We start from the raw sequence: 12295 nt of genomic DNA on the forward strand, positions 1-12295 counted from the left end.
GTTTTGATAAAACTTCACTTTTATAGTTCAAAATTGATTTGAATTTGAACAGATTTCAAATGTGGGGCAATTGTACTGCATTACTCTGTCAGTGTGTGAGACTTTACTGCTTTACAGTCTCACGGACACACCTCTTTTACACATGTGACTTAAACACAGAACCAGGAAACAGGAAGCTGAGTTCAGGGAAAGCGAAACTGAAGTGTAGCTGAGCTGTTGTGTGTTTGTGTCTCTATATTCATGCAGTAAAATGGCAGGAGCCCAGTTTTTTCAAGATGACTTCTTGTGTCCAGTGTGTCTGGATCTCCTGAAGGATCCAGTGGCCATTCCCTGTGGACACAGTTACTGTAAGAGCTGTATTACAGACTGCTGGGATCAGGAGGATCAGATGAGAGTCTACAGCTGCCCTCAGTGCAGACAGACCTTCAGTCCAAGACCTGCTTTAGCTAGAAACACCATGCTGACTGAAGTGGTGGAGAAACTGAAGAAGACCAAACTTCCTGCTGACTGTGACGCTGGAGCTGGAGATGTGGAGTGTGGCGTCTGTACTGGAAGAAAATACAAAGCCGTCAAGTCCTGTCTGGTGTGTCTGAACTCTTACTGTCAGAATCACCTTGAACAACATGAGAGTTTGTTTAAAGGAAAGAAGCACAATTTGACTGATGCCACTGGACGACTGCAGGAGATGATCTGCCAGAAACATGAAAAGATCCTTGAAGTTTTCTGTTGCACTGACCAGAAATGTATATGTATGCTGTGTACGATGTATGAGCATAAAAACCACAACACTGTATCAGCTGAAGAACAGAGGACAGAGAAACAGGTATTTACCATAGAGATTAAGTTAATATTCAGTGCAGTGATCCAATAGTCTGTTTATTTTCTGTGTAGGGCAGCAGCTTATTACACAGAAACACTGTCAGTATGAAGCTCTACATCTGTGTCAGTTTCACTTTTATAATACTTATGCTTGCAGTATGAAAAACGCCTTCATCTGGATTCATCTGTTCTCATGATGATTTAGTTCCAGTAGTTTTCTGTGACATTCACTATCATCCGTTTGTCCTGCAGAAGCAGCTGAAGGAGACGCAGAAGACGTTCCAGCAGAGAATCCAGCAGAGAGAGAAAGATGTTCAGCAGCTGAGAGAGGCTGTGGAGTCTCATAAGGTGAGTCTGGAGAAGAAGAGAAGTTTGTCTCAGTCTCAGTTCAGACTCTCTTGTCTCTTTCAGTCCCACTGAAGCCTGAATCACTGTGTGTCCTAACAGCGCTCTGCACAGACAGCAGTGGAGGACAGTGAGAGGATCTTTACTGAGCTCATCCGCTCCATTGAGAGAAGCCGCTCTGAGCTGATACGGCTGATCAGAGATCAGGAAAAGCGAGCAGTGAGTCGAGCTGAAGGACGACTGGAGCGACTGGAGCAGGAGATCAATGATCTGAGGAGGAGAGACGCTGAGCTGGAGCAGCTTTCACACACACAGGATCACATCCAGTTCCTGCAGGTAACAGAGATCTAGAAGAACAGGATCATAGTGGACTTGAGTCAGATCCTGCTGTCACTAACTTCTCTAAAGTTATAAATAATAGTCAATCTAATCGTAACCTTTGAGCTGCTCTTCCTGAGCAAATCTATTCAATCCTGCAATGAGACTCCATTGATGTTCTTGAGCTGTTAGATGGACATTTATGTTCTTAGCAGATGTTTTATCATCCAAACAATTTCCTAGAAAGTTCACATAGAGTGTAAGTGTCAAATACTAGAATCTGTAGCTCTAATGTGATATAATGAATATGAGAATGAAGCTGATGCTGTGAAAGTGCTGGATTGAGGTGAGTTACTAAAGATCAGTCAAATCTGATGTTGGTGCAGGTTATTGGGTGAAGTGTGGAGCTGATGAGTTTTGATTTCTGTTTTCTGTAGAGTTTCCAGTCTCTCTCAGCACCTCCTGAATCTACAGATGGAAATGACGATCTCTTCAGTTCTCTCTTCTCTTTTGATGGTCTGAGAGAATGTGTCCATCAGCTGAGAGACAAACTGGAGGATTTCTGCAAAGAGGAGCTCAAGAAGATCTCAGACAGAGGTAAAGTCCTGGAGATTCATCTGCTCTCAGAAATGAGTCCATCATCATCTCATATCATGGAGAACATCATATTAGAAATGTCTTAGGAATGGATGCAGGATCATGAGAATCACACTGTTCATGTCTGTTGATTTCCACAGTCACATTCACCAACATTGTTCCCAGGACCAGGAAGGACTTCCTACAATGTAAGTCAGTAAGAAAACAAGCAGAAAAACTCACTGAGTGTGTTCATGTTCTTCCTGTAGAAGGTGAAAGAAGAGTTTTCTAATTGATGATGTAAATGATGATTTGCACAGGATATCTGGTCATCTGTACTGAGACACCGATGATAAACTGAACATGAAGAGTTCAGCTACATGAAAAGATCAAACAGATTCATAATTCCTGATTCTGATGTGTTTTATCTCCATCAGATTCCCATCAGCTCACTCTGGATCTGAACACAGTGAATAAACTCCTCCTTCTGTCTGAGAACAACAGAGTGATTACTTACACCAAAACAGTTCAGCCGTATCCTGATCATCCAGACAGATTTGATGGTTGGAGTCAGGTGTTGTGTAGAGAGAGTGTGTGTGGACGCTGTTACTGGGAGATTGAGTGGAGTGGAAATCATGGTGTGTATATATCAGTGTCATATAAGAGCATCAGCAGGAAGGGATCGGGTAATGAGTGTTTCTTTGGATGTAATGATCAGACCTGGAGTTTGTTCTCCTCCCCCTCCAGATACTCATTCAAACACAATAAGATAGAGACTAATCTCCCTGTAAAGCCCATCAGCAGTAGAATAGGAGTGTTTGTGGATCACAGTGCAGGAACTCTGTCCTTCTACAGCATCTCTGACACAATGAGCCTCATCCACACAGTCCACACCACATTCACTCAGCCGCTCTATCCTGGGTTTGGTTTTAATTATTTTGGATCATCAGTGAAACTGTGTTGATGAGTCAGAATAGATTGATGAGAGATTCTACCCATAATGCTTTGAGCTGCATGATGAATCAGTAACAGTGAGATGTTATAGAGTCTCTTGTTAACTTTTCATGACATTAAAAGATTAGTTCACTTTCATAACAATTTACAGATAATGTACTCACCCCTTTGTCATCCAAGATCTTCATGTCTTTCTTTCCTCAGTTGTAAAGAAATTATGTTCCCTTCCGGGAACTCGAGCCGCGTCAGGAACGCTATGGGGAACGCCATTGGCGGGCCGCACTCTGAACTGTGTATAACAACCAATGAAATGACGGGGGTGACGTCACAGGCGCGGTGACGTCACCGACCAGGAAGTATAAAGCACGCGCGTTTGAAGCCGGCGGCAGCTTTTGTCATTCAGCGAGAGCGCTCTGTGTCTGTGTCTGTCTTTGCCATACTGCTGTTTTTTCGTGTCCAGTTTGACACACTTTTATTTGAGTTAGTATGGCAACAAAACAACCTAAGAAAAAAGAGAGTTTGATGGCGGTTAAGCGCCCGCATAAACAGTGTGTCCCTCCCTGCCAACGCTTCATTGTTGGTGGGGATACACACAGTTTATGCGTGGTCTGCTTGGGAGCGGAGCACGCTCAGTCAGCCCTCGAAAAGGCTGGCTGTGAGCACTGTGAACGCCTGCCGGTGCGCGTGCTTCGCTCCCGGAAAGCCCTCTTCGAGGAGGGGGCTTTCACCAGCGTGCCCCATGGGTCTGGCCCTGCTTCCGTCGAGGCGGAGCGGCGGCTGCACTCGTGGGGCTCGCAGCTCGATCTGCTGGAGGGTATGGAGACGGGTGATCCCCTATCTCAGCCCTCACTCAGCGGATCGAGCGATCTCCTCCTGGATGCAGAAGCCCGCGCTGCGGTTTCTTCCCCCCGGGAGGAGGTCCCCGAGTTCCTCTTGTCTTCCTCCGAGGAGGTTGACATTGAAAGTGTTTTAGAGGAACCACAACCGCCATCACGCTCGCCTCACTATGAGGAGCTCGTAGAGGTGCTGACAAACGCGGTAGCCAAATTACACATCTCATGGCCCGCGGAACAACAGCAATCACATGAGCCGCAGCGAAGCCGATTAGATGATCGCTTCCTGCGGACAAAGTCAGCACCTCCAAAACGGAGCCTTCCCTTCTTCCCCGATCTCCACCAAGAACTTTCGAGATCGTGGGAGAAGCCATACTCCTCACGCCTTTTTTCCCCCGCTGAAAATTATGGAAATGTGGGGGGGGCAGAGGAGAGTGGCTATAGGGCGATGCCACGGGTTGAACAGACGCTTGCGGGCTATCTGTCACCTGGCTCGGCGTCGTCCTTGAAGGCTCCGTCCTTGCCCACCAGGCCCCTTAAAGTTACATCTGGCCTGATGGGTAAGGCATACACGGCAGCAGGTCAAGCAGGGTCTTGCCTTCACACCATGGGCATCCTGCAAGCCTACCAGGCTGACCTGCTGAAGGAGTTCAGCAGCGGCGAGGAAGTTAGCGTAACAGAGATGCAGAAAACTGCAGATCTCGCTCTCCGCGCCACCAAGGAGGCCGCCCGTGCTGTTGGGCGGTCTATGGCAGCCCTGGTGGCCGCGGAGAGGCATCTCTGGCTGACCCTGTCCGACGTAAAGGAAAAGGACAGGGTCACGCTTCTGGACGCCCCCCTGCAACCATCTGTCCTCTTTGGTGCCGCGGTTGATACCTTTGTGGCTAGGCACCAGGAGGCCCGCAAGCAGGCGGCGGCGTTCAGAACATTCCTTCCTCGCCGCGTGTTCTCCTCTGAGGCTGCTGCACCATCTAAAAAGCAGCCTCAGCCGTGTACGAGCTCCCATCGTGAGGCACAGAAGCAGAGCGTTGCTGCCCGTGCTCCCCCGGCCCAGCCTAGGGGACCCGGAAAGCGACGCTCTAAGTCGGGGGCTTCCAAGACTAAGAGGCCTGACCTGAGGGTCGTCCTCCAGTCAAGGAAGTCCTCGGCTAAGCGGCCCTGACGGTTGTGGTTCAGGGCCGTTGAGGGCAGCCCCTCTCGAGGGGGTTTGCACCGTACCTCCAGGTGCGGGTTTCAGACCCCTTCGTGGCCCTCAGGAGATGAGTCAGCTAACCCTGCCGGTGTTACAGGGCGCGGCTATCTCCCGCGAACATCCTCTAGCTGTTCCGCCCGGAAACGTAGCGGCCCTGGAGAGTTCGCAGCCCCCGCGGGGGTCTCCCGAGGAGCTAGTTCAGGAGCTTCCTGCCAGTTCGCTGTTACAGGTCTCCGAGTTAGTTCCTCGAGTAAATCCAGACACCAGTCTCGAGAGGCTGGTACCCTTAGTGAACTTTCTGGCAGCGTGGAAACTACTGCCAAGAGTTTCAAATTGGGTCCTGCGTACTGTAGAGAAAGGTTATGCTATCCAGTTCGGCGCCACGCCGCCACCTTTCAACGGGGTTTTTCCAACTTTAGTAAGCCCCGAGCAGGGTCTGGTGATGGAACAAGAAGTAGAAACTCTTCTGAGGAAGGAGGCCATAGAGGTGGTCCCTCCTCAAGACAGGGAATCCGGGTTCTACAGCCGGTACTTCATTGTTCCGAAGAAGGATGGGGGGCTGCGGCCCATCTTAGATCTCAGGCTGCTAAATCGTTCAGTCAGGAAGCTGAAATTCAAGATGCTTACTGTCAGGCAGGTCGTGTCACAAATCAGGTCCGAGGACTGGTTTGTCACGATAGATCTTAAAAGACGCTTATTTTCACGTCTCCATCCTTCTTCAGCACAGGAAGTATCTCAGGTTCGCTTTCAGGGGCAAGGCTTACCAATACAGAGTGCTTCCTTTCGGCCTAGCTCTCTCACCCCGCACTTTCACGAAGTGTGTGGATGCTGCTCTGGCTCCGTTGCGACTCCAGGGCATCCGCATACTCAACTACATAGACGACTGGCTCATCCTAGCCAGCTCGGAGCAGTTAGCGGTTCAGCATCGAGGTGCTGTTCTCGCTCACATGAAAGAGTTGGGGTTGAGACTCAACGCCAAGAAGAGTGTGCTTTCTCCACTACAGAGGACCACTTACTTAGGCGTAGTGTGGGACTCGATCTCCATGCAGGCACGCATGTCTCCTGCACGAGTCGATTCCATACTGACCGCAGTGAATGCAGTAAAGCTAGGCCAGTCACTCACTGTCAAACAGTTTCAAGTACTGTTAGGTCTTATGGTAGCCGCTTCCAACGTGATACCTTTTGGACTGCTGCACATGAGACCACTACAGTGGTGGCTCAGGACCAGGGGGTTCTCCCCGAGGGGAAACCCGCTCCGCAAGATCAAGGTCACGCGGCGTTGCCTACGTGCCTTGGCCATGTGGAGGAAACCCTGGTTCCTCTCTCAGGGACCGGTTCTGGGAGTGCCTGGTCGCCGCATCACGCTAGCGACCGACGCTTCCCTTACCGGCTGGGGGGCGGTCATGCGTGGCCGCTCAGCCCAAGGCCTATGGAGCGCCCACCATCTCTCGTGGCACATAAACCATTTAGAGATGCTGGCAGTATTCCTGGCCCTTTAGAGGTTTCTCCCAGACCTAAGAAACAAACACGTGCTGGTCCGTACAGACAGCACTGCGGTGGTTTACTACATAAACCACCAAGGAGGACTCCGCTCACGCCCCTTATACAAGCTGGCGTACCGGATACTCCTTTGGTCTCAAGAGAAATTCCTCTCCCTGAGAGCAGTCCATATTCCTGGACATCTGAATGTGGGAGCAGACGTCCTGTCGAGGCAGGGGCTGAGGCCCGGGGAATGGATGCTTCACCCAGAGGTGGTGAAGCAGATCTGGAGAGTGTTTGGCCAGGCACAGGTGGACCTGTTTGCGACTCAGGAGACATCGCACTGTCCCCTCTGGTACTCTCTAGTTCCTCCAGCTCCACTGGGGCTGGATGCCATGGCACAGACGTGGCCGAGGCTGCGTCTGTACGCCTTTCCCCCGATCGCTCTGCTCCCGGGAGTTCTGGAACGGGTCCGTCGGTTTCAAGTGCGGCTGCTACTAGTAGCCCCGCGCTGGCCGGCACGAGTATGGTTCTCGGACCTGGTATCTCTCCTCGACGGCTCTCCATGGGAGATTCCCGTCAGGAGGGACCTTCTGTCTCAGGCTGGGGGCGCAATATGCCACCCTCACCCAGAGAAGTGGAGGTTATGGGTGTGGCCCCTGAGGGGGCACAGCTCATAGGAGCGGGTCTCTCAACCGAGGTTGTTGAGACCCTTCTCCAATCCAGAGCTCCCTCTACGAGGAAACTGTATGGCCTTAAGTGGAACTTATTCGCGAGATGGTGCCGCGAGCGCCACCTAGACCCAGTCAACTGCCCGGTTGGTACAGTTCTGGAGTTCTTACAGTCTCGCTTATCCGCAGGGCTAGCTCACTCCACACTAAAGGTATACGTGGCGGCCATAAGTGCCTACCACGCCCCTTTAGGTGGCCTCTCAGTAGGTAGAGAGCCCTTGGTCATACGGTTCCTCCGCGGTGCGCTCAGGCTGAGGCCTCGAGTGACACCCAGGGTCCCCACGTGGGACCTCGCTGTGGTGCTAGAAGCTCTATGCAAGCCTCCATTTGAGCCCATAGAGGAGTCTACGGATCGCGCCCTCACAATTAAGACGGCGCTCCTGTTAGCACTCACTTCTCTCAAGAGAGTAGGCGACCTGCAGGCCCTTTCAGTGGCCCCATCTCATTTAGAGTTTGCCCCAGGGATGGCCAAGGCCTTTCTTTATCCCAGGGTCGGGTACGTCCCGAAGGTCCCCTCCCTAGCACCGCAGCCAGTAACACTGCAGGCGTTTTATCCTCCTCCGTTCGCGGAGCCGAACCACAGGAAGTTCAATTGCATGTGCCCAGTCAGAGCCTTAGATGCATACGTCCACAGAGCTGCCACGTGACGTAGAACAGAGCAATTGTTTGTCTGTTACGGCCCCCCAAAGAGAGGGGGCCCGGCTTCAAAGCCTACTATCAGTAGATGGATCATTGATGCCATATCTACAGCTTACTAGTCCTCTGGTCTCCCATCCCCGATGGGACTCAAGGCTCACTCTACTCGAGGTCTGTCGGCCTCGAGGGCTCTGACGGCAGGTGTCCCAATACAGGATATCTGCAATGCTGCGGGTTGGTCCACGCCCCTAACATTCGTTAGGTATTACGAGCTCGACCTCAGAGCCGCTCCAGGCTCGGCTGTACTCTCGGCCTAGTGCGCTAGGCCTAGAGGGTCAGCCACCTCCCTAGCCAGGAGGAGACTTCTCAAGGCGCATTCTTTCTGCGGAAAGAAGAGAAGTCGTTTCGCCACTTAAAGAGATCTGCAAATTCTCCCCTTTTGTCCGTGCAAGCTAGACAAAAGCTCTTTCAGTCCCTCTTGTCCTGGAAGTACCCCCAGACAAAGGACTAAGACTCCTCGTGAGCCCGAGGGCCGAGGGGTGCCTCTCGCACTGGCTGGTGAACCAGGCAGAGGTCACGGTTCTCGTGTGCCTAAGGGCCGAGAACTGCACAGCCCTCTTGTCCGCGGAATGCTAGACAATGGCTTAATTCTCCTCGTGTTCTGACGCAGGATGCTATCAGACCGAGTGTATTTCGGTCCCTCTGGTTTCTGGCTTTCCCCAGACCAATTTCCTTATGGCTGAAGAAAGAAAGACATGAACATCTTGGATGACAAGAGGGTGAGTACATTATCTGTGCATTTTTGTTATGAAAGTGAACTACTCCTTTAATACTGCAGCTGAACTTCTGTTAGTCAAATAACATCAGAATAAATGTGTAATAAATCCTCATATAGACAGTAAGATCAGTGTGTGTGAATCCTGCTGAGGATTACTTAGGCGTAGTGTGGGACTCGATCTCCATGCAGGCACGCATGTCTCCTGCACGAGTCGATTCCATACTGACCGCAGTGAATGCAGTAAAGCTAGGCCAGTCACTCACTGTCAAACAGTTTCAAGTACTGTTAGGTCTTATGGTAGCCGCTTCCAACGTGATACCTTTTGGACTGCTGCACATGAGACCACTACAGTGGTGGCTCAGGACCAGGGGGTTCTCCCCGAGGGGAAACCCGCTCCGCAAGATCAAGGTCACGCGGCGTTGCCTACGTGCCTTGGCCATGTGGAGGAAACCCTGGTTCCTCTCTCAGGGACCGGTTCTGGGAGTGCCTGGTCGCCGCATCACGCTAGCGACCGACGCTTCCCTTACCGGCTGGGGGGCGGTCATGCGTGGCCGCTCAGCCCAAGGCCTATGGAGCGCCCACCATCTCTCGTGGCACATAAACCGCTTAGAGATGCTGGCAGTATTCCTGGCCCTAAAGAGGTTTCTCCCAGACCTAAGAAACAAACACGTGCTGGTCCGTACAGACAGCACTGCGGTGGTTTACTACATAAACCACCAAGGAGGACTCCGCTCACGCCCCTTATACAAGCTGGCGTACCGGATACTCCTTTGGTCTCAAGAGAAATTCCTCTCCCTGAGAGCAGTCCATATTCCTGGACATCTGAATGTGGGAGCAGACGTCCTGTCGAGGCAGGGGCTGAGGCCCGGGGAATGGATGCTTCAAAGCTCTTTCAGTCCCTCTTGTCCTGGAAGTACCCCCAGACAAAGGACTAAGACTCCTCGTGAGCCCGAGGGCCGAGGGGTGCCTCTCGCACTGGCTGGCGAACCAGGCAGAGGTCACGGTTCTCGTGTGCCTAAGGGCCGAGAACTGCACAGCCCTCTTGTCCGTGGAATGCTAGACAATGGCTTAATTCTCCTCGTGTTCTGACGCAGGATGCTATCAGACCGAGTGTATTTCGGTCCCTCTGGTTTCTGGCTTTCCCCAGACCAATTTCCTTATGGCTGAAGAAAGAAAGACATGAACATCTTGGATGACAAGAGGGTGAGTACATTATCTGTGCATTTTTGTTATGAAAGTGAACTACTCCTTTAATACTGCAGCTGAACTTCTGTTAGTCAAATAACATCAGAATAAATGTGTAATAAATCCTCATATAGACAGTAAGATCAGTGTGTGTGAATCCTGCTGAGTGACCATGTGTTTCTGGGCTTTTCTCAACCTCTGTTTGTGTTGATTGAATTCAGTCATATACTTTTTATTGTAGTGTCACAATTTTATCATTACTGTCAAGATTACTTCAATTTAAATGATAACTCACAGTCAATAAACCATTTTCATTCTAATCCTTAAAGAGCCCTGTCTGTTTTCAGTGTTTTGTGTTCTTCTGTCTTCTGGTGTCACAAGCCACTGTTTTTATTGTCACACATTTAGCTGTTAACCTCAGAAATCATGTTTATTTTAGGTTACAGCTTGTTAATACTTTGTCTTGCAGTTTTTCTCAATTTCTAATACACTATAACTGATTCATCTGGCCCAGTTTCCCAAACCATTCATTCACTTCTTAAAACAAAGATACATTTCTCAAAACTTTATGATGTAATGGCATCTTCAGCTGATAGTTTTCATATGATGCTGCTGAGATCAAATATTATATTAAACAGAAACATCTGTGAATGTGTTTATCATGAGGCTCATGAACATCTTCATCACACTGTGTTTTAAGGCTTTTGTGATCGTTTCGGGCGCTGGTTTAAAGTTGGTATGAAATCATAATTGACTCAATTTGTGTTCCTGAACAATACCTTTTCAATTTCAAATCAATTTTCATTCGTGCAACTGAGTTTGCAGACAAAAAACATACGTTTTTAGTGTGAATCTGTGAGTGAACTCATCAAAGGAGGCTGATTATGATATTTTACATTATATTTATGCATTTGGCAGATTTTATCCAAACTGACTTATATTGCATTCAAGATATGTATATCTTGATCTCCAGGAATCAAACCCATGAGTTCAGCATTGCCAGTGCTATGTTTGAGCTGCAGGAATACTTGCTCATTGTTTCCTCTGATGGAGGTGTGTTTGAGGTGAAAAGGCAGCTGTGTGTATGTGAGTGTGAGTGTGTGTTTTTTGTGAGTCAGAGTGTTTAATGGTCACCTGGTTAAGCAGGTGAGCACCTCTATTTGTGTCTCATTATATACCAGTGGCCACCATTGAACTGTTCAGTTGACAACAGTGAGACACACAGTCAGAGCTCGACAGGTGAGACACTAACACCTGAGATTAAATAGAGATGAAAGAGAGATGAATAAGTCCTGAAAGAGACAGAGAACCGCTTGTTTTCCTCAGTTCTTTTTGGTTATGGTTAAAGGGGTTCAGAGAAAATCCACTCATCTTTCAAGAATCCTCATTCCAAACCCGTAGGAAGATTCATTGAGCTTTTTTGTCACCAATTTGTGTTCGCCGTGAGACAGTGGATGTATAACTCTGGGAAACATCATATTTGCAGATATTTAATATTACAAATTTAAGTTCTAAAAACATGTTGGGGACATTATTTATACATGTTTTGAAAACATTAAAATGTCCAGTTTTTTTTAAAGGTTACAAAAAATGTTCACCAATTACAAATAAATCATGTAGAATAATACATCTTATCTTCTATAATATTTCTCTCAATGTTATAAGAATATATATCAAATATTAATAAAGTTATAAATACGTTCTTTAGCACTTTAAGTACTTCATGAATATTTTGTCCCAACATTTATATAACTTTTAAAAAAACATTAGTAAAAGTTATGAGAACGTTTCCCTGTTAGGAAGTTACAAACGGCGACATTCACTTATATAAAAATGATTTAAAAATGAGATTGATATGAGGATGATAACTGTGATAAGATGACTGATGATTGACTATTTGTCAGAGCGCTGTTTTAGTAGTAAAAGGCTTCTGATACACACTCAAAAGTGTCTTAACCCTTGTTTGACCTAATGGAATTTTTTTGTTTTTTCAGTTATGTTTTTTTTATATAATTTCGCCTGTGTTAATGCTAACTGCATAAAGTTTGGCACAGGTGTATTTTTTTTTTTTCTCAAATATTTTAACATTTTACCACATTTCCTTTAATAAATCTATTTTACGCTATAGGTACAAAAAATAGTTCATCTCAGGACCTTAACGACAAAAATGTCCTCATTGAAACCCATTAAAACTAAAAATATTTAGCCCCTGAAATGCTAATTTTACCAGAGGAAACCCACCACAAAACGTGTGTTTTACCCCCTGGAATGCGATATTTACAGGGGAACCCTCCTCGAAACGCGATTGGGCTACTTTTGGGATAGTTTTGAGTAGGAATTGGGAGGGTTTTGTTATGAAAACCTGGCAACCCTGATTGAGAGTATGTGTGTGCGCAGTTAAGTGAATTCATCCCTGTATAAACCTACGAAACTCCAGTAATTCAGTTCT

General features: G+C 48.2%; 1 protein-coding gene across 1 annotated transcript; it reads left to right on the plus strand.

Annotated features, from left to right (window-relative positions):
• The first annotated feature begins 250 nt into the window (after positions 1-250).
• On the plus strand, positions 251-3108 carry LOC141288664 (tripartite motif-containing protein 16-like). Its single transcript, XM_073820825.1, has 6 exons — positions 251-823; positions 1072-1167; positions 1267-1500; positions 1920-2079; positions 2220-2267; positions 2496-3108. The coding sequence occupies exons 1-6, from the start codon at positions 251-253 to the stop codon at positions 3020-3022; spliced, it is 1638 nt and encodes a 545-aa protein (XP_073676926.1). The 3' UTR covers positions 3023-3108.
• Positions 3109-12295: the final 9187 nt, after the last annotated feature.

Source organism: Garra rufa, chromosome 16, assembly GCF_049309525.1.
Source record: "Garra rufa chromosome 16, GarRuf1.0, whole genome shotgun sequence".
Classification (NCBI taxonomy): Eukaryota; Metazoa; Chordata; class Actinopteri; order Cypriniformes; family Cyprinidae; genus Garra; species Garra rufa.

Coding starts and splice junctions, on each gene's coding strand:
- LOC141288664 (XM_073820825.1), top strand. CDS start 251: ATGGCAGGAGCCCAGTTTTTTCAAGATGACTTCTTGTGTCCAGTGTGT. Junction 824..1,071: donor AACAGAGGACAGAGAAACAG/GTATTTACCATA, acceptor TTTGTCCTGCAG/AAGCAGCTGAAGGAGACGCA. Junction 1,168..1,266: donor AGGCTGTGGAGTCTCATAAG/GTGAGTCTGGAG, acceptor GTGTCCTAACAG/CGCTCTGCACAGACAGCAGT.